The following is a 23,297-nucleotide window of genomic DNA, read 5'->3' as shown; positions in this document are numbered from 1 at the left end:
CCTAATAAAGCACTCAGAAAAAAATATTCAATCGCCCCCTCAACCGCATTTCCAAAATATAATCAAAAGTCCGTCCTACCATTGATATCATCAGCCTTTTCAATATCAAAATATTTTGCTATTACAATATCTATATTTAACTGTGCTTTCCTAATATGATCTTCCAAACATAAAACTGAATTCAATGCAATTCTACCCTTCTGATATCCACTCTGATAAAACGCAAAATCACCTCTCTTTTCCAAAATATAGCTCAAGCGTTCGATTACCATCAATTCCATACGTTTACATAAATGAGACCTAACGATAGTGGCCTATAACTGGAAAGATCAGACAGGGAGCTCTCAGGTTTTAGAATAGGCACTACTACAACCATTATCCATGAGGAAGATGGTCAAACTCCAAATATAATTCAGAAATTTTAATATTATCTCAAGGGAGTTGTCAGCCATATGTCTGTTCAGACAATAACATATCATCCTTTCCTGGAAACGTCTGAACTGCCAATCCCTTTCAATATGGTCACAATATGACCTCCAGAAAACCTTTATCGCAATCTTCCCCATTTTCCTCACCACCGTCTGTGCCCTTTTATACTTAATAAGGTCACTCGGAGACTGATACTTCTTCACTTTCCTAAACGCCTTATTTCTCTCCCTAATTGTCTCTGCACACTCCTCATGATACAGGCTTTCTCCTAATTCTGTTTGTAATGGGAATCATTTCCAACGCAGTTTGCTGAATAACGTGACATAACCTTTCATTGCAAAAATACACATCTTCCTCAACATTCTGCAGCAGTTCCAGAACTACTATGAATATTAAATCTCGTACCCATTCAGACAGACAAGTTGAAAAACTCTTCCTCAATTAATCCATTACCATCATTCCGCAATCCACCCCACAGTGAACTATGTGCCTTAAAATCCCCACACCATACACTCCTTGGTGAGTGAGAACTACGTACACTACCTCACAAATCAATAGGAAGTTTTCCACAAGGGTTGTAAAAATAACCACTTTTATTCACCTACCTGTTGAATCAAATATCTCCACAACAAATCCCACATCTATTTCTACCCTGCTACTTGCCCTAAAAAACTGGCCACCCCTCTACCAACTAACCTGTCATGACGAACAACAATATAATCGTGCACGAAAAACTTAAAAAGTGCAAATGACCAGATTCCAGAATACATATAACATCGGGAGCATCTGATAAATCAGAAATAAACTTCTCAAAGTCTTGAACATTATAAATCTGGCTCCTGCCATTCCACTGCAATATTTTAATCCCATTATGTACCTTCACAAGTAGACTAGGATACAGATACCCCACCCATTGGAGCTTCAATTATAGATTCCCACATAACACCAGTTACACCAAGATACCTCTCTGCAGCTTTCACAGTAATTGTAATTTCCTCATTAGAACAAGATATCTGAGCAGTATAATTCACCACATCTTTATAAATATCACAAACTTAATTTTATCCAGCAGTAAAGTATCTGTGATGACGACAAATATCCACTGACATCACAGTCTGCTCTCTGACTGGGAACACTTTACCCAGTTTACCTGCTCTACTTGCTGTACTTGTCCTTGAACAGGTCCTTCTGCTCACTGTGTTGTTCTGAACCAACTGAACCGGTCATTTCATGCCTTACTAAACCAATCGCTCTGCCTACACAAGGTCCTCATCCCTCCATTCTCCACACATTGAGGTGGTATCTAATAGTCTCTATCACATCTGCCTCCACCATCACCCCTGACATTCACTCCAGACACTCACCACGATGGGTATGAAAAACACAACTTGAAATGCACATCTCCTTTAAACATTCTGAGTCAGATTTTTAACATTATTGTCTTTTCTAAATGTTGTTAACATCAGCTGTGTGGAGAAAAGATGCAAAATTACACTAAATTACAAAATACATAAATAGTGCAAAAAGGACCAATGAGGTAGTTTTTCCACTTTCTCCTGAAGTGCATGCCTTCTGGTATTAGGCATTTCCTCCATAGAGATCAAAATACCGGTTGTCCACTCTGTCTGTGACTCTCACGCTCCTGTAAACATTTGTCAGACCTCCCTCAGCCTCAGCTGCTCCAGAGAGACGAGATCTCGAGATTGTCCAGTCTCACTTTATCCGAGCAGCATCCTGTTAAGCTTTGTCTACTCACCTCTCCTCCTCCATCGCTCCAAGGGGAAAAGGCCAATTTCACTCAATCTATTCTCATAAGGCATGCTCTCCAATCCAACAGCAACGTTCTTGTAAATCTCCTCTGCACTCTCTCTATAGTATCCACATCCTCCTAGTGAGGTGACCAGAACGGAACACAGTACTCCCACTGGGGTGTAACTCAGGCCTTATATAGCTCCAACATTCCCTCACAGCTCTTGAACTCAGTCCCACAGTTGATGAATCCATCACACCAGACGCCTTCTGAACAACACTGCCAACCTGCACAGCAGCTTTGAGTGCCGAATGGACACGGACCCCAAGATCTCTCTGACCCTCCACACTACCAAGAGCCTTACCATTAATACTATATTCTGTGCCGAAACAGACTCATCGAGGCGCGAAGGGGAACCGCGCCCGTCCCTGTGGACGCCGAGACAGGCGACCACCGACAGCAGCAACTCGCTGAACACCGCCATGGCGACGGAGCGGAAGAGGAGGGGCTGAACATGGGGCAGATTTCCACCCGGCCTATCGTAGCTCGGACCCAACACATCCCGTTCTGTCACTGGCTGCAGTGACTGTCGGTCAAATGAGAACTCACACTGTGATTAGTTAATGTGAACGTCAGTCAGCCTTCCTATCTCTGTAAGCTTGAGTTTGTATTTACAGTATATCGGGGAGGATTTGGTAAAGCAAATTGGGAGAAATGTAAGTTATTACGTGATAGAAACATAGAAACATAGAAAATAGGTGCAGGAATAGGACATTCGGCCCTTGGAGCCTGCACCGCCATTTATTATGATGATGGCTGATCATCCAACTCAGAACCCCGCCCCAGCCTTCCCTCCATACCCCCTGATCGCCGTAGCCACAAGGGCTATATCTAACTCCCTCTTAAATATAGCCAATGTACTGGCCTCAACTGCTTCCTGTGGCAGAGAATTCCACAGATTCACCACTCTCTGAGTGAAGAAGTTTTTCCTAATCTCGGTCCTTAAAGGTTTCCCCTTTATCCTCAAACTGTGACCCCTGGTTCTGGACTTCCCCAACATCGGGAACAATCTTCCTGCATCTAGCCTGTCGAATCCCTTTAGGATTTTTTACGTTTCAATCAGATCCCCCCTCAATCTTCTAAATTCCAACGAGTACAAGCCCAGTTCATCCAGTCTTTCTTCATATGAAAGTCCTGCCATCCCAGGAATCAATCTCGTGAACCTTCTTTGTACTCCCTCTATGGCAAGGATGTCTTTCCTCAGATTAGGGGACCAAAACTGCACACAATACTCCAGGTGTGGTCTCACCAAGGCCTTGTACAACTGCAGTAGTACCTCCCTGCTCCTGTACTCAAATCCTCTCGCTATAAATGCCAGCATACCATTCGCCTTTTTCACCGCCTGCTGTACCTGCATGCCCACTTTCAATGACTGGTGTATAATCACACCCAGGTCTCGTTGCACCTCCCCTTTTCCTAATCAGCCACCATTCAGATAATAATCTGTTTTCCTATTTTTGCTACCAAAGTGGATAACTTCACATTTATCCACATTAAATTGCATCTGCCATGAATTTGCCCACTCACCCAACCTATCCAAGTCACTCTGCATCCTCTTAGCATCCTCCTCACAGCTAACACTGCCACCCAGCTTCGTGTCATCCGCAAACTTGGAGATGCTGCATTTAATTCCCTCATCCAAGTCATTAATATATATTGTAAACAACTGGGGTCCCAGCACTGAGCCTTGCGGTACCCCACTAGTCACCGCCTGCCATTCTGAAAAGGTCCCGTTTATTTCCACTCTTTGCTTCCTGTCTGCTAACCAATTCTCCATCCACATCAATACCTTACCCCCAATACCATGTGCTTTAAGTTTGCACACTAATCTCCTGTGTGGGACCTTGTCAAAAGCCTTCAGAAAATCCAAATATACCACATCCACTGGTTCTCCCCTATCCACTCTACTAGTTACATCCTCAAAAATTTCAATGAGATTCGTCAGACATGATTTTCCTTTCACAAATCCATGTTGACTTTGTCCGATGATTTCAGCGCTTTCCAAATGTGCTGTTATCACATCCTTGATAACTGACTCCAGCAGTTTCCCCACCACCGACGTTAGGCTAACCGGTCTATAATTCCCCGGTTTCTCTCTCCCTCCTTTTTTAAAAAGTGGGGTTACATTAGCCACCCTCCAATCCTCAGGAACTAGTCCAGAATCTAACGAGTTTTGAAAAATTATCACTAATGCATCCACTATTTCTTGGGCTACTTCCTTAAGCACTCTAGGATGCAGACCATCTGGCCCTGGGGATTTATCTGCCTTCAATCCCTTCAATTTACCTAACACCACTTCCCTACTAACAAGTATTTCGCTCAGTTCCTCCATCTCACTGGACCCTCTGTCCCCTATAATTTCTGGAAGATTATTTATGTCCTCCTTAGTGAAGACAGAACCAAAGTAATTATTCAATTGGTCTGCCATGTCCTTGCTCCCCATAATCAATTCACCTGTTTCTGTCTGTAGGGGACCTACATTTGTCTTTACCAGTCTTTTCCTTTTTACATACCTATAAAATCTTTTACAGTCAGTTTTTATGTTCCCTGCCAGTTTTCTCTCATAATCTTTTTTCCCCTTCCTAATTAAGCCCTTTGTCCTCCTCTGCTGAACTCTGAATTTCTCCCAGTCCTCAGGTGAGCCACTTTCTCTGGCTAATTTGTATGTTTCTTCTTTGGAATTGATACTATCCCTAATTTCCCTTGTCAGCCACGGGTGCACTACCTTCCTTGATTTATTCTTTTGCCAAACTGGGATGAACAATTGTTGTAGTTCATCCATGCGATCTTTAAATGCTTGCCATTGCATATCCACCGTCAAGCCTTTAAGTGTCATTTGCCAGTCTATCTTAGCTAATTCACGTCTCATACCTTCAAAGTTACCCTTCTTTAAGTTCAGAACCTTTGTTTCTGAATTAACTACATCACTCTCCATCTTAACGAAGAATCCCACCATATTGTGGTCACTCTTACCCAAAGGGCCTCTCACGACAAGATTGCTAATTAACCCTTCCTCATTGCTCAATACACAGTCTAGAATAGCCTGCTCTCTAGTTGGTTCCTCGACATGTTGGTTCAAAAAACCATCCCGCATACATTCCAAGAAATCCTCTTCCTCAGCACCCTTACCAATTTGGTTCACCCAGTCTACATGTAGATTGAAGTCACCCATTATAACTGCTGTTCCTTTATTGCACACATTTCTAATTTCCTGTTTAATACCATCTCCGACCTCACTACTACTGTTAGGTGGCCTGTACACAACTCCCACCAGCGTCTTCTGCCCCTTAGTGTTACGCAGCTCTACCCATATCGATTCCACATCTTCCCGGCTTATGTCCTTCCTTTCTATTGCGTTAGTCTCTTCTTTAACCAGCAACGTCACCCCACCTCCCCTTCCTTCATTTCTTCTTCCTTCTGAGATGCATCAGTCTCAGAATGACATTATTAAGAATAAAAGGGCACAGGCCGTGATGAGGAAGGCGGTGATTTACTGGAATCATATTGAGATAATATTGGAAGGGATATTAAACTTGGAAATGTTGGCGATGTGGTTAAGGATATGGGGGATTTGAAATGATCATACTATTCCAGTGTTAATTAATGAAGGCAAAATGATTATTACTGAAACAGGGAAGGGTTGTGTTACTGGCTGGGTCAGTTGCTGTCAATCATAATCAAGACAATTTAATTGAAGAAGTTAAACAATGGAGGGATATGTTTTTCAGTGAATACTGTACCCTGATGTGTTGGAAGTTAGCTGTAGCAATGATAGTATCATTAATGTAGAGTTTTCTTTGTAGGAATTTAAGAAGTCTATTACTAATGCAGGTCAGGCACCCCAGGAAAGGGTGATATACATAATTGTAATACTCTCTCGTTAAAATATTAAATTTTTGAATTCTGTTTGGAGATCAGGCCATCTTCTTCCCTCATGCAATATGGCAGCAGTTGTGCCTGTTCTGAAACCTGGGAGATCCCCGTCTGATCGTTCTCGTTTTGGGCCAATATCGTTAATGTCTCACTTATGTGAAGTGATGGAATGTATGGTAATCGAGTGCTTGAGTGATATTTTGGAGAAGAGAGATGATATAGCTTTTTCTCAGAGTGGATTTTGGAAGGGTATAATGACATTAGATTCAGTTTTAGATTTGGAAGATGATATTAGGAAAGAACAGTTAAGTAAAGATGTTGTAATAGCAGTATTCTTTAATATTGTAAACACATATGATATATTATGGAAGGAAGGACTTTTGATTAAATTTTGGAAATTAGGAATGAGGGAAAAGTGCATAATTTATCTGAGTTATTTTTTATTCGGACGGACAGTGCAGGAATGGGTGGGCACGTTATGTTTGTGTTTCTACGAGACAGAGAATGGGACCCCACAAGGCAGTATTTGAAGCCCTTCATTATTTAATATTGTGATAAATGATATGTTCTCTGAGATAGGTACTCTGGTGGGTAAATCACTATATGCAGACGATATAACTTTATAGATTAGAGGTGGTATATCAATTTTGCTGTAAACAGGATGGAATTTAGAAATAATAGGTCAAACAGTGGGAGAATGGATGAAGATTTTCAGCTTTCAGTAACTAACAACATTATGTGTTTTACAAACAGGATTAATAGACCTGTACATGCTTTGAAGTTATATGATTAAACTCTTGAGGAATTGTCAGTCGTAAGTTTTCCAGGCATGTGGATGTATGATAAACTGACATGGAAGCACTGTATCAGTAAAATGATTGATATGTGTGGGAATTCTGGGGTGCAACATGAAAATCTTTGTTGATAGTTTATAATTGTTTAATTCCATCTGTTCTTGATTCTGGCTCTGTGGCTTAAGGATCAGCTTCATCTTCAACTTTATTCTGTTTGGGTGTGATACCAGCACAGGCTTTAAGATTGTGTTGTGGTGCAGTAAGGTCGTCTCCTGTTTCGGGTTTACTGGTTGAAATGGGACAATTGTCCTCACAGTGACAGAGGGTGAAGTTGCTGTTAACATACTGGATTAATTTGAGGGGTAAAGAAATATCATCATGTTAAAGGTGTGCTAGAGGACTGTTGGGAACATCACAAGAAGAATGTTTTTAGTTTTGGGTGGCTGGGTTCTTATCAAGCTGGGAATATGGGTGTATTGGATGATACAACATGTCCCACTGTAGCAAGAAATGACTTGCCAGCCACTAATCAGTATATGAAGCATAATTCATTGCCATCCTTTTGGGCTTACAGTGGGTGGAGGAAATTGGTCCTTGCAAATTTGTAATTTGTTCAGAATTCTTTTTGGTTTTGATAGGACTTAAAATAGGTCATTCCAGCAGTAGGTCAGATTTGCTGTTAGAAACTCATCAAACAATATTTCATATACAAAGTTTGGTTCATATGTCTGCACATTATGGATCCTGCACATCATACTGTTGAGGGAAATGATCAGGCTGACTGCTTAGCAAAAAAAAAAAACCCTTTTAAAAGTTCAACTGTGGATAGAGACCTTCCACTGAGCAAATCAGAAGCTAAGGGTGAAGAATTAGTGGCTTATGTCAAGACTTGTAAGATAATGGACACAAGGACAGACACCTTTACAGAATACATAAACCTGTTGGGTTTACAGAAGAAGGCCTTAAAACAAGAAGGGAAGGAATTATATTGACACAACTTAGAATTGCCCACTGTATACTTAATTATGCTTTGCATCTAATTGGAAAACTTCATTCTGTGTCATGTACATTTTGAAATTATGAAACTGTTAAACACATACTATTTCAGTGTGCGGCATATAAGGCTGAAAGATTAATTGCAGTCTCAGTACAATCTTTGGGGGAGTAGATAGTTTTCAGATAAACACTTTATTAAGTTGTGGGAGTGACTTTAAGTTAATTCACAGTAATTAGAGGGAAAAGGCATGTAATAATGGTAATGTCACAATTGTAATGAGGGATTTCAATATGCGAGGGGATTGGGAAAATCAGGTTGATGTCGGATCACAAGAGGGGGAATTTGTTGAATGCCTATGAGACGGCTTTTCAGAGCAGCTTGTGCTTGGGCCGACTTGGGGAAAGGTCATCCTTCATTAGGTGTTGTACAATAACCCTGACCTTATTCGGGAGCTTAAAGTAAAGGAACCCATCAGAGGCAGTGATCATGATATAATTGAATTCATACTGCAATTTCATAGGGAGAAACCTAAGTCACATGTATCAGGCTCACAATGGAATAAATGGGAATTACAGAGGCATGAGAGAGGCGCTTGCCCAGGTGAATTGGAGGAGGATACTGGTGGGGTGACGGTGAGCAGAGGTGGCTGAGTATCTGGGAATAGTTTGCAAGGTGCAGGATAAACATGTCCCACAGAGGAAGTTCTTTCTTTCTTTCTTTTTAAACCTTTTTATTAATTTTCCAAAATTATAAACAGAATAACAATATTGATACAGAGAGATTGGAATAATCTTATTGCTGATAAGCACGTGCAAAAAAGATTTCAAATAATACAGGTATAATAGACTTCCAAACTCTTAAAATAATTAATTATAGAGAAGAAAGAAATAAAAAAAAACAAAAAAAAACAAAAAACAAAAGACCCCCCCGCGCCCTGAGAAAAAGCAAATGGAACTAAACAAAGCTAGACCAATATCTTAAATCGAACACGTTCAGTAATGTTGTCAACTCCGCTCCTCTATTCATATATTTGGAGTTAATAAGAAGGATTCAGAAAAGTCAAATTACATCATATGAAAATGTGGAATAAATGATTCACAAGTCTCTTCAAATTTAACCGAAGGATCAAAAATGTCACTTCTGATTTTTTTTATAAATTTAAACATAATATAGTTTGGGAAAACCATTGAAATGTGGTAGGAGGATTGTCTCCTTCCAGTACAATAAAATGGATCTTCTGGCCATTAAAGTAAAAATGTGATCATCCAACAGACTGAAGAGGATAAAAGTCTATGTTCTATCATTGGGAAACCAAAATTACCGTAATAGGATGAGGTTGTAAATCAAAATGGAAAACTGTTGAAATAATATCAAAAATATCTTCCAGAAATTTTCCAAAAGAGGACATGACCAAAACATATGAGTTAAGGAAGCCACCTCAGAGTAACATCTGTCACAAATAGGGTTTATAGGGGAATAAAAATGGGCTAATTTATCTTTAGACATATGGGCCCTATGCACTGCTTTGAATTGTATTAGTGTATGTTTGGCACATAGAAGAACTTCTCAAATGGCGGGGGTAGGCACCCGTGGCTGACAAGGAAAGTTAGGGACTGTGTAAAACCTGAGGAAATGGCATATAAGGTTGCAAAAGTGAGTGGGATGCTCGATTATTGGATGCTTTGAAAATGCAACAAAAGGCAACTAAAAAGCGATAAGAATGTTAAAGATGAAATATGAGGCAAACTAGCCAATAATATAAAGCAGGACACTCAGAGTTTTTCCCCAGTTAAATAAGGAGTGAAAGGGAGACGAGAGTTGATATTGGACCACTGGAAAATAATACTGGTGAGGTCGTAATGGGGGACAAAGAAATGGCAGCTGAACTTGATGAATACTTTGCAACAGTTTTCACTGTGGAAGACACAGCAGGATTGAGTGACTTTGCTATTACAAAGGAAAAAGAGCTGGACAAACTCAAAGGTCTTTAGGTGGATAAGTCACCTGGACCAGATGGACTACATCCCAGAGTCCTGAGGGATGTTGAAGAGATAATGAATGCATTGGTCACGATCTTTCAAGAATCACTGGATTCTGGCATGGTCCTGTAGGACTGGAAAATAGAAAATTGCACTCTCTAAGAAGGGAGAAAGGCAAAAGAAAGGAAATTATAGGCCAGTTAGCCTGACCTCAGTGGTAGAGAAAGTATTGAAGTCTTTTATCGAAGTTGGGTTTTCAAGGTGTTTGGAGACTAATGATAAAATAAGTCAATGTCAGCATGATTTCTGTGAAAGAAAACCGTGCCTAACAAACCTTTAGATGTCTTTGAGGAAGTGAAAAAGAAGGTGGACAAATGAGAGGCGGTGGATATCATTTACTTGGATGCAGGGGGCTTAGGAGTTCTCCTGCAAGAGTCCCAGAAGGTTATTTCCCATTTTCAGTCTGTGGTAAAGAAGGGAAATGCAATGCTGGCTTTTCTTTGAAGGGAAATAGAATACTTAAGCAAGGAGATAATGCTGAGCCTTCATAAGACACTAGTTAGGCCGTACTTGGGAGTTTAATCAACGTTTTGGGTCCCATATCTCAGAAAGGAAAGGGGAGTCTCATTGAAACCTACCGAGTGTTGAAAGGACTAGATAGGGTGGATGTGGAGAGGTTGTTTCATATGGTGGGGATATCCAGACTAGAGGACACATTCTCAACATTGAGGGGAGACCTTTTGAACAGAGGTCAGGAGGAATATTTTTAGCCAGAGAGTAGTGACCCTGTGGAATACTCTATCACTGACTGCGGCGGAGGCCAAGTCTGTGGGTATATTTAAGGAGAAGGTTGATCATTTCCTGATCGATCAGGCCATCAAAGGACATGGTGAGAAGGCAGGTGTATGGGGTTGATTGCGATCCGGGATCAGCCCTGATGGAATGACGGAGCGGAGTCTATGGGCTGAACGGCCTAATTCTGCTCCTGTGTGTTATGGTCTTACCGAGATTCACCCTGACCCCCCTCTCCCAGTCACTACCGCCCCCACTTGTCCGATTTACGGGTGGACTTTAGGACCCGGGGGAGCTCAGGACCCGCCGTCCACGTCTGCTGCTGAATGCACGGTGGTTCTGTTCCGTTGTCGGATGCAGTGAACAAGTTAAAATTAACAGATCAATAATTCTCATCTCGTGTTTATTTCACTCTCCGGACATTTATATTTACAGGGACTTTACTCCTGACGCCGGTCCCGGGACCCGACCCGTTTACAGACCTGGAACGGAACCGGAGCATATTCTCAGACACTGGTTTACATCCCGAGGCCAGAAGAAAGGATAAAGTTTCCCCGTGAATTTATTCCCAGTGAAGGTGTGGAGGTGGGACTTGGTCTCCGCGTTGTAAAATGAAACTGTCCCAGACTCGTAACTGAGATAAACTCCCACCCTCTCGGGGATGGGACCAGCAGGGAGACGAGGCCCAGGGGAGGGGATAAACCCAAAGAATAGGTCACAATCCCGATATAACACGTCACCATCCCGCCCGATGATCCAGAATCCGGTCTCCGGACTCAGACTAACCCATCTTTTCCTCTCCACAGATTCTGCGGCGACTCCCAGCCACCAGACCCGATTCCCCGTCACCTCCACCTCCCAGTAATGTCTCCCCGATGTGAATCCCTCCGATCCCAGCACACAAGCCCGGTTTGTGAATCTCTTCCCGCTGTCAGGGAGATCGCTCCTGGTCCCGTTCCGTCTCACATTCTTCTGATCCTCAGACACCTCGAGATACGGACTCGCCGTTTCCACATCCAGGGTGACAGAGACTGGGGGCAGAAACGGAGAATTAGAGAGTCCCCGGGGATCGTGGGGAGACTCGGGCAGCGCGGCCCCGGGGATCGGGGGGAGACTCGGGCAACGCGGCCCCGGGGATCGGGGGGAGACTCGGGCAGAGCGGCCCCAGGGATCGGGGGGAGACTCGGGCAGAGCGGCCCCGGGGACCGGGGGGAGACTCGGGCAGCGCGGCCCCGGGGATCGGGGGGGGGATTCGGGCAGCGCGGCCCCGGTGATCGGGGGGAGACTCGGGCAGAGCGGCCCCGGGGACCGGGGGGAGACTCGGGCAGCGCGGCCCCGGAGATCGCGGGGAGACTCGGGCAGCGCGGCCCCGGGGATCGGGGGGAGACTCGGGCAGAGCGGCCCCAGGGATCGGGGGGAGACTCGGGCAGAGCGGCCCCGGGGACCGGGGGGAGACTCGGGCAGCGCGGCCCCGGGGATCGGGGGGGGGGGATTCGGGCAGCGCGGCCCCGGTGATCGGGGGGAGACTCGGGCAGAGCGGCCCCGGGGACCGGGGGGAGACTCGGGCAGCGCGGCCCCGGAGATCGCGGGGAGACTCGGACAGCGCGGTCCCGGGGCTCGGGAGGAGACTCGGGCAGCGCGGCTCCGAGGATCGGGGGAGACTCGGGCAGCGCGACCCCAGGGACCGGTGGAAAGGCCGCTGGGCCTCAGGCGTGGTCTGGTGGCCAACATGAACCTTTCCCGTGGTTTATCCCGACGAAAGCGGATGGACAACTAATGTCTCCCCTAGGGACTTTTGTGACCGTAGATAATACTATTCGCTGTCCAATATACGATGAATTTTAGTGTCACCTACAAACCTACTAACTATGTCACCTAGACTATCATACAAATCATTAATATGAATAACAAACCCCGCCCGGCCCCAGAACCGACCTCTGCGGGTCACAGGCCTCCAGTCCTCTGTGTTTAAGAGACACTTGGACAGACACTTCAACAGGCAAGGCACAGAAGGAGAGTGACCTCATGCCGGCCAAAAGGATGAATGTAGATGGGTAAATAGGTCAGCACAGAGGTAATGGGTCGAAGGGCACATTTCTATGCTGTACGGCGATGGCTCTGTGAACTGAATGGATAAGAAACCCCAAACCACCTCCCCCTACGGGTGCAGAGAATTCCAAACAGACAGTGACCCCTGACCCTTGACTCCTCAGACAGAGGAAGCATCCTCCCTGTATCCTGCCTGTTGAGCCCTGAAAGAATTTTGTGTGTCCCTGAGATCTCCTCTCATTCTTCCGAACAGGGAACAGAGAACACAGAACAGTACAGCACAGGAACAGGCCCTTCATTCAATGTTAACATTCATTTGTGAGTGTGAAGTGTGGAGTGGGGGAGTGTGAAGGTTCGAGACAGTAAAGGAGTTGATAATGGGAACCAGCAGGGGAGGGATAAACGGCAGATTGAACCAGAACCAGGTGGGGGAGGGGTGGAAAGCCTGTGGGTGAACTGTGTGTGTAAACGTTATGAGAAGCTGGAGGGGGACAAAGATGGAGATGGGGATCCCTTTGTCCCCTTTCCCACAACCCCATCGACCGCATCCCCTCATTAGGACAGGGGGAGAAGTTGCAGTGACCCTGAAGAAACACAGGTCCTGATGAAGGGTTTCAGTCTGAACTGTCAACTGTTTACTCTTTTCCATAGATGCTTCCTGGCCTGCTGATTTCCTCCAGCAATGTGTGTGTGTTGCTCCGCTTTAAATATACTCAATTAATTGCCTTCACAGTTGCCTGTGGCAGATTCACTGTCCTGTGGATAAAGGAATTCCTCCTCATCTTTGTTCTAAATGGACATTCTCTCGTCAGAGGCTGTGCCTTCTGTTCTCGACCCACCCATTATGGGAAACATCCTCCCAACATAACTCTCTCCAAATAGGTTAAGGGAGATCAGGCCGAGACCTTTCATCAGGACCTGTGTTGCCTGGATTACCAGCATCTGCAGATTTTCTCATGTTTGATTTTTAAAGCAGAAGTTGGTACGCAAACTTCTTGACTAGTCAGGGCGTCAAAAGTTATGTGGAGGAGGCGGGTGAATAGGGTTGAGACAGATAATCATCTGCCATTCTTCAAAACTCCTGGGAATGCAGGCCCAGGCCATCAAACACTCCTCACAGGTTAACTCTTTCATTCCTGGAATCATTCTTGTGAACCTCCTGGACCCTTTCTAAAGCCAGCACACCTTTTCTGATATAAGGGACCCAAAACTGCTCACAATACTCCAAGTGTGGTACTGTCTGCATTTCCGGTTCCCCGAATATGGGGAGGATGTCATTACCCTGGACAGGAAGCTTCAGGAGGATGTTACCAGGACTGGGGGGCTTGGATTAAAAGCGGAGAGTGGATATGCTTGGGCTATTTAGCTGTAGTGTAGGATGTTGAGGAACGACTCCTTATCGAGGTAAATACATTCACAACGGGCTGAGATAAAGTGAGCCTTTTTTCTGAGAAATGGGAGTACAGAACCAGAGGGCTCAGATTGAAAGTGAGAGGGGAAGTTTGTATGAGGGACCTATAGGGTAACATTCTCGCAGAGAGGGAGGTGGGTAAATGGAATTTGCTGTCAGATGCTGTAGAAACAGGTAAAATTAAAATATTTTAAAATACATTTGGACAAGTACACAGATAGGAAATGGTCAGAGGGATCTGGGACAAACACAGACAAACGGGACATGCTCAGGAAGACATCTTACTCTAGCAGATGGATGAAGTGGGCCGTGGGTTCAACATCTGTCAAACCCTCCCAGATCATCCTCCTGAGCAATCTCACCCCGGAGTCTGTCTGTGAACTGTTGATGTGACCTCACGTCAGAGGGTAGCTCAGTGTCACAGAACAGGCAGACTGGGTAAGGACGGCAGATTTCATTCCTAAATGGGAATTTGTGCTTGTCTCTTTGGTCGTGTGTCACACCCTGATATTATGTGTGTGTGTGTGTGTGTGTGTGTGTGCGTGTGTTTGTGTGTTGATTGTGGTGAATATCAGTGTGTTTGTGTGTACACATTGAAGGAGAGTGTGCACATTGAAATATTTGTATGTCACACTGTGTCATCACATGTCTGGTGTTGCTGACAATGTGTGACAAGTGTGAGTTGTTTAAATAAGTAAATTACCGTGTCTGAAGACAATAGTTTCCAGGTTACTGAGGGAAATAACAATGTACATTGCTGAGACTCTGACTACAATCTGCCCATTCCTCTTGTGTATGTGTGTGGAGGAGTTTTGCCAGGCCGGTTATGCTGTGTGTGTTTCTACTGAGATGAAATCTTGAAAGACGCCAATGCTGGTTGGTGTGTCTGGGCTCATTCTCACAATGCTTCAATGTAGTGGTCTGACAACCATAAGACCATAAGATATAGGAGCAGAATTAGGCCATTTGGCCCATCGAATCTGCCCCGCCATTCAATCATGACCGAACCTTTTTTTCTCCTCCTCAACCCCACTTCCTGGCCTTCTCCCCACAAACTTTGATACTGTGTTCAAACTCTGTATCTAAATAGACGCCCCTCTATCTTGAGGCTGTGCCCTCTTTTCCTAGACTCCCCCACCATGGGAAACATCCTTTCCACATCTTCTCTGTCTTGGCCTTTCAACATTCGAAAGGTTTCAATGAGATTCCCCCCTCATCTTTCTAAATTCCAGCGAATACAGACACAGAGCTATCAAATGTTTCACGTCTGATAACCCTTTCATTCCCGGAATCATCCTTATGACCTCCTCTGATCACTCAATGATGCCAGCACATCTTTTCTCAGATGAGGAGCCCAAAGTTGTTCACAATACCCAAGGCAAGGCCTCACCAGTGCCTTATAAATTCTCAGCATCACATCCCTGCTCTTGTATACTAAACCCCTTGAACTGAATGCTAACATTGGATTTACCTTCCTCACAACTGACTCTACCTGCAAGTTAACCTTTAGGGTGTTCTGCAGAAGGACTCCCAGGTCCATTTCCATCTCAGATTTTTGGATTTTCTCCCCATTTAAAATAATCTGCATATTATGTCGACTACCAAAGTACATGACCATGAATTTTCCAGCATTGTATATCCTACCAACCAGCCAATGCTCTACCCATACCAATAACATTTCTGTAACACCGTGGGCTCTTAACTTGTTAACCTGTGTGCAACCTTGTCAAAGGCTTCTGCAAGTCCAAATATACTACATGCACTACAACCCCTTTATCTACCCTACGTGTAATCTCCTCAAAGAATTCCAACAGGATTGCCAGGCAAAATATTCCCTAAAGGAAGCCATGCTGACTTGTCCTATCTTGTCCAGTGTCACCTAGTATTCCATAACCTCATACTTAACAATTGACACTAACGTCTTCCCAACCACAGAGGTGAGGCTAACTGGTCTATAATTTCCTTTCTGCTGCCTTCCTCCTTACTTATAGAGTTGAGTGACATTTACAGTTTTCCAGTCCTCTAGCACCATGCCAGAGCCCAATGATTTTTGAAAGATCATTTCAACTGCCTCCACAATGTCTACCGTTACCTCTTTCAGAACACTAGGGTGCAGTTCATCTGGTCTGAGTGACTTACGTATCTTTAAGTCTTTCAGCTTTTTGAGCACCTTCTCCCCTGTAACAGTAACTGCACTCACTTCTCTTCCCTCGCACTCTTCAACATCTGGCACAGTGCCAGTGTCTTCCACAGTGAAGATTGATGCAAAATACTCATTTAGTTCATCTGCCATCTCTTTATTCCCTGTTGCTATATCCGGCCTTATTTTCTAGTGGTCCTATATCCACTCTCATCTCTATTTTATTTTTTGTACAATACTTGAAAAACAATTTGATATTGTTTGCTCATTTGTTTTACAAAGACAGGTGTGTAAACAGGGCCTGAAGGATCTTTGGAGACCCGAGTCACCCCATCCACAAACTGTACCAGTTGCTACCAACCAGGAAACGGTACCGCAGCATAAAAGCCAGGACCAACAGAGTCCAGGGACATCTTCTTCCACCAGGCCATCAGCCTGCTTAACTCATGCTGAGCTAACTGTGTTTCTACGTTATATTGACAAGCATGTTATACATGTAGTTTATCATGAAGAGAAGAAGAAGAAAGCCCTTAACTCCGAGTGGAGTCATCGGAATGCAGTTATGACGGCGTTTTTTAAGCCGGCTTTCTTATTTTTACGAGGCTGCGTTGCTAGCTCGACGCTCAACCCAGCACGGACACTGTAAATGGCACATTTAGACGGAGACATAACGTAAAGAATTTTACTGCTCGTTCATATGAAGAATGTAAGTAACAGTCAGTTCAATTCAATTTAATATTTCATTTTTCTCCTCTCAATCATTCTTTCAGTTCCTCTCTGTAGGTATTTAAAAGCTTCCCAATTCTCTGTCTCCTATTAATTTTTACTTTGTTGTATGCCCACCCTTTTGCATTTACATTAGCTTGTTGTAGTATTTTGCCATTTGAGTATTTATTTATTTTTGGAATACGTCTATCCTTCACCTTCCTCATTTTCCCAGAAACTGACACCATTTCTGACAAATTTACTTTGGCCAACTCCTTGATTACTACAACGTCAGACGTTACTTTCTGCTTATCAAATTTCAGGTTGAACTCAGTTATGTTGTGAGCATTCTCTCCTAAGGGTTCTTTTACCTCATCACCTCTGGTTCAATACATAACACCCAATCCAGTAGAGTTGTTCCCCGAGTAGGCTCAACGACAAACTGCTCTAAACATCCATCAGACAGCATTCAACAAATTCACTCTCCTCACATCCCATGACGATCATAACATTGTCCTTTTGATCGGCCTTTTCTATTTCCAGTTGTAATCGGTGGTCCACATCCAGCTACTGTTGGGATCCTGTATGTGACTGTCATCAGTGTCATTTTCACTTCTGAATTTCCTTAACTCAACCCACAAGGAATCAACATCTTCCAATCCTATGTTACATCTTTCTATTGATTTACCAGGAGAACCATATCACCCCCTCTGCCTACCTTCCTATACCACCGATACAATGTGTAACCTTGGACATTCAGCTCCCAACTACAACCATCCTTCAGCCATGATTCAGTGATGGCCACAACATCATACCTGACAATCTGTAATAGTGCAACAAGATCATCCACCTTATTTCTCACACTCCATGCATTGAGAATTAACACTTTGAGTACTGTATCTGCTACCATTTCTATTCTGCATCCCTAATGCACTGATACTCACCCTGCTGGCTGCAATTTTGTCCTTGTACCTGTCCGCCCTATCTGACAGTCCGACTGCATGATATCTTTACATTTTTACAATCAGTCCTATCGCTTCACTCGTTCCCAACCTCCCCGCCCAAACCAAATTACAGACAATTCTCACTTCACATTGGAACTTAATTGAACAAGGAGAAATGAATCTTTGTAAGTTTTACCTCGATTAACGGCATCAAGTGTTTCTCTCAGCACTGTGTTCAACAAATAGGGGTGATGGAATTTTTCAAACGGTTGGGCCTCATCTGTCACTGACAATTCCTGGACATCGTCATTAATCCTGTAAATATTAAACTACTTGTTATAAACAGCAAGTTTGAACTATACAGGTTTTCAATAAAGGGTATGTCCTACCTCCTGTTCCGACGAGCTTCCTCCTGAAATAAATCAGACATAAATCTGATTAGACTTGGATTCACTGTCCGCATCATGAATTTCATCCAAATCATTAAAAGGTGTTGAAAATTCCCACTCCCGCAGTCACTCACAAACACAACCAATACAGAACCACGGGTTAAATTACAGGGAAAGTTTCTGAACACCAGACCATTACTGAGAGGATGAAACTTACGGGGAAGACAGGGCAGGTTGTGCATTTTCATCTGGATATGCCATTAGGGTGATAAGATGGAGGAATTTAAGATCAGTGATGGATTTAATTGTGTGTGTGCGTGTGTGTGTGTGTGTGTGTGTGTGTGTGTGTGTGTGTGTGTGTGTGTGTGTGTGTGTGTGTTTCGGGGGGAGGATGTACCTCTATTTATGGGAAGAATTGTGGGAGATGAAATTCCATGTGGATTTGAATAAATCCCATATGAAATTTAGTGAAGAGGAACTCACTGCCACAGGATTGGTTGTAGCGGAAGAGGAGAGATTGAATGTAATGGGGAAAACTGGATAAACACGTGAGGGACCATGGAGTTCAGGGCACTGTTGCTGGGTGTGGGAAGAGAATTCTGAAGCAGGGAAATTGTTGGAGGATGACGGACCGAATGGCCTGTTTATGATGGAGACCGGATGAGATGTACCCCCGGCCACTGTGGGAGGTGAGGGAGGAGATTGCTGAGCCTCTGGCGATAGTCATTGCATCATCAATGAGGACGGGAGATGTTCCGGAGGATTGGAGGGCTGCAGATGTTGTTCCCTTATTCAAGAAAGCGAGTAGAGATAGCCCAAAAAATTACAGACCACTGAGTCAACTTCTGTGGTTGTTAATTTGATGGAGATGATTCTGAGAGGCAGGATTTGTCAAAGGCAGGTCGTGCCTTATGACACTGATTGAATTTTTTGAGGATGTGACAAAACATATTGATGAAGGTAGAACAGTAGATGTAGTGTAAATGGATTTCAGCAAGGGATCCAAGGGGACATTGATTTGTGCAACCAGAATTGCCTTTCCCACAGAAGACAAAGAGTGGTTGTAGATGGGACATATTCTGCATGGAGGTCGGTGACCAGTGGTGTGTCTCAGAAATCTGTTCTGGGACCCTTTCGCTTTGTGATTTTTATAAATGACCTGGATGAGGAAATGGAGGGATGGGTTAGTACATTTGCTGATGGCACAAAGGTTCGGGGTTTTGTGCATAGTGTGGAGGGCTGTCAGAGTTTACAGTGGGATAGCGATAGGATGCGAATCTGGGCTGAGAAGTGGCAATTTGCAGTTCAAACCAGATAATGGTGAAATTTTATAGCAGACTTTGGTATTAATGATAAGACTCTTGGAAGTGTGGGGGATCAGAGGGATCTTGGGGTCAGAGTCCATAGGACACTCAAATCTGCTACATAAGTTGACTCTGTGGTTAAGAAGGGATTCGGTGCATTGGCCTTCATCAACCACGGGACTGAGTTTAGGAGCCGAGAGGTAATCTCACAGCTATGTAAGAGCCTGTCCAGGCCCCACTTGGAGTGCTGTGCTCAGTTCTGGTCGCCTCACAACAGGAAGGATGTTGAAACCATAGAAGGGGTGCAGAGGAGATTTACAAAGATGTTGCCTGGATTGGGGAGCATACCTTATGAGAATAGGTTGAGTGAACTCGGCCTTTTCTCCTTGGAGCGACGGAGGATGAGAGGTGACCTGATGGAGCTGTATAAGATGATGAGAGGCATTGATCAGAGTCAGAGGCTTTTTCTCAGGACTGAAATGGCTAGCACGAGAGCACACAGTTTTAAGGTGCTTGGAAGTATGTACAGAGGAGATGTCAGGGGTAATATTTTTATGCAGAGAGTGCTGAATGTGTGGAATGTGCTGCCAACAACGGTAGTGGATGCCAATACGATGGGGTCTTTTAAGAGACTCCTGGATAGGTACATGGAGCTCAGAAAGACAGAGGGCTATGGGTAACCCTAGATAATTCCGAAAGTAAGGACATGTTCAGCACAGCATTGTGGACTGAAGGGCCTGTATTGTGCTGTAGGTTTTCAAAGTTTCTGTTTCTACATTTCGAAGATGAAACTTATGTGAAAAATTAAAGAAACATTGAAAGTTTCCCTAACCTGATGGAAACCGGATATAGAGGATAAGTCTGATGTGTGGGTCACATTCTATGTTTTCATGAATTGACAAAGAGACCCTCACACCCACCACACCAAACACACTCACAGCCTGTGACTGGAACTGGGTGTTAATGGGAGTTTTAGAGGATATTTAATGTGATAAGTAAGGACACTTTCAGCAGCTCTGTGTTATGATCAGAATAAATTATCTCAGGGAAATTTGCATTCTGTCCTGGAATGTACAGAAGTTGTGGAAGTCCAGTTTTGGGACAACAGCAACCCTGAATAGTTGCATCAATTGTCTGGTGAAAAACAGTTTACTGCCATTTATTAATGCTGTGTCTGGGAGCAATGCACCTGTTTTCTGTCTTTGATAACCCTGTCTGCATCGTTTTCTGTGGTACGTGATTGTTACGGTAACTACTCATGTGTGTGGCAGCCTGGTAATAGCGAAGGGAATAAGTTACATATTCATGCTTTGTTCTGGGCAGTTTTGAGCTGAGGATGGAAGATATCTTGTCGTTTGTTGATCACTTCGTTGCTGATTAATTTACGATTAATTACACTGAAGTTTCATTGCCTCATGATTGTATCTTGCAGATAAAGGGTCGAATACCTGTCTTCGACATTTTGGAACGTCGTTATTGGAGTGACTGGAGGGCTCGTCATACAATCATAACAATCTGTGTGACGTCACCAGCAGCGGCAATTGGTTTGTTAGAATTGACCGCTGTGCTGTGTTTATTTCAAATATACCACTGTTCATTTAGTGTCCTTTGACAGAAACAAATTGAAATAAAATCCCTCACCTTGAGAAATATCACACTGTCTTTTTGATCCATCTGTTCCTTTAACGTAGTGATTTCCTCCTGAATAAGCCTTATCTGCTTCTGAATCTCACAAAGATTTTTCTCCATTGGATTGAGAATCCTCTTCTCTTCTTCCCTGAGATCCCTGAGTACACTCTGCTCTTTCTCAGTGATAATCTGGTGCAGTTCAGCAAACTGGGATGTGACGTGGGACTGAACACTGTGTGACTGTTCCTGTCGAATGAAAGGTGAAGATGAATTTACTGTATTGCTATGTGTATTTCCTTATGACATTAAGGAGACCATTCGGTCCATTAATGTCCATGCTAGCTCTGAAACCTTCCCATCAACCCCATTTCCTCATGTTTTCCTGAAACCTATTCTCCCCATTGACCCATTAACTCCCACCTGATTCACATACACTCTCCCCCACCTTCGCATGGTTAATTGTAATTAACCATTCATCCACCATGTCCTTGGGATGTGTCTGAAACTGTTGTGGTCACAGGGAGAGCATGCAAACTCCACACAGACAGCACCAGAGGTCAGGATCGAACCCAGGTCACTGGAGCTGCGATACTCTGCTATTCTGCTTTAAAGGGAGCAAAGCTATACAGTAATATCAGAAATTCCGCTCAGGAAGCCTCACCCGAACTCCAGAAATCTTCTCTTTCTGTTGCTGTTCCTTTTCCTGGAAGTCTGATTTCTTTTTTGTGAGAGAGTCTAAGGAAGTTTTCAACTGATCCTGGAAGTCAGAGAGCGAAGGAAAAAGTAACAAAAAAAAGATCAAAACAAACAGCTGATCAAACCCGATCATCACACACAAAATGCCGGAGGAACTCAGTGAGTCAGGCAGCATCTACGAAGGGGAATAAACAGTCTGTGTTTCGGGATGAGACCCTTCATTAGGACTGGGAAGGGACGGGGCAGAAGCCAGAATAAAAAGGTTGGGGATGAAAACCAGCTGACAGGTGACGGGTGAGACAACGTGAGGGGGGACGTGGGGTTGTGTGATGAAATTAGAAGCTGAGAGGGGACAGGCGGAAGAGGTAAAGAGCTGGAGAAGAAGGAATCTGTACGAGAGGACAATCGATCAGGGAAGAAACGGGAGGAATTGGGGCTGTTTGGAGCCTGAATGGTGACGAGCGAGGAGGTTAGGAGTCAGGTGTAGCACTTGTCTCGCTTCCAGGTGTCAGTGCCAGGAGGGAGATCAGTGGGGAGGAGCGAATGGACAAGGGCGATACAGTACGGGGCGCGATTCCGACAGAGAGCGGAGAGATGTGGGGTGTGGGATGGGCTGTGGGACGGATAGATGAAATTAACGTTAGTTTTACCTTGTAGAGTGTAACAGCTTCTTTAATCGGCTTGAAGCGGTGCTCTCTGTGTTCCTGCGCAGCTGCACAGATCATACAGATCAGTGTTTTGTCCGTTTCACAAAACAACTTCAGTTCCTCCTCATGTTCCTCGCAGTGAGGTTTGCTTTCCTTCCCTTTCGGATTCAGGTTTAGATTTCGAGCTTTTTCGGCCAGATTTACTAAGGCCCGATTGACCCTGAGGGTGCGGTCAGCAAACACCTCTCTACATTCCGGGCAGGAGTTTCTCTCCTCCCTTTTCCAATACTGTGTTATACAAGAGCGACAGAAGTTGTGTCCACACTGCAGTGTAACCGGATCGGTGAAGAAATCCAGACAGATGGGACAAATTGCCTCCTCGGTTAAACTCTCGACCGGTCCTTTCGAAGCCATGTTAACTCCCAGCACTTCCTGATTCAGAACGCTTTCACTTTCGGGGAGCTGCTGATCCCCTGCAGTACCGCGATTGTCCACTACACGCGCTGCAGACACGGGGGATGAACATGGTTTTGCTGGATGTGTTCAGTGGAAATTCTGGCTATTTCTATGTTTAGTGTGGGATCAAAAACACATTAAACAGGCAACAGATAAGAAAACGCGGCCATGGACTGTCTAAGCCCGGCTACGAGCGGAGAAGGGTTGGCTATACGGATAGCAAACCCATCTCGTAAAAACCTCGTGCGACAAA

The 23,297-nt window shown here is 44.2% G+C and overlaps 2 protein-coding genes across 2 annotated transcripts in view; both read right to left on the bottom strand.

Annotated features, from left to right (window-relative positions):
• LOC140185043 (uncharacterized) overlaps window positions 1-23,297 on the bottom strand; it is a 423,878-nt gene that overhangs the window by 281,868 nt on the left and 118,713 nt on the right. The gene's annotated exons all lie outside the window — the stretch shown is intronic.
• On the bottom strand, window positions 8,707-23,002 carry LOC140185294 (zinc-binding protein A33-like). The gene is made up of 6 exons (XM_072238680.1): window positions 22,592-23,002; window positions 21,907-22,002; window positions 21,258-21,491; window positions 18,313-18,335; window positions 18,120-18,238; window positions 8,707-11,705 (listed from the first exon to the last, which is right to left on the bottom strand). Exons 1-6 carry the CDS (start codon window positions 23,000-23,002, stop codon window positions 11,149-11,151), a joined length of 1,440 nt encoding a protein of 479 aa, XP_072094781.1. The 3' UTR covers window positions 8,707-11,148.

The sequence above is a fragment of the Mobula birostris genome, chromosome 20, assembly GCF_030028105.1.
Source record: "Mobula birostris isolate sMobBir1 chromosome 20, sMobBir1.hap1, whole genome shotgun sequence".
NCBI lineage: Eukaryota > Metazoa > Chordata > Chondrichthyes > Myliobatiformes > Myliobatidae > Mobula > Mobula birostris.
Note: the sequence above shows the minus strand (reverse complement) of the source record. Positions and strands in the feature narration are given on the sequence as shown.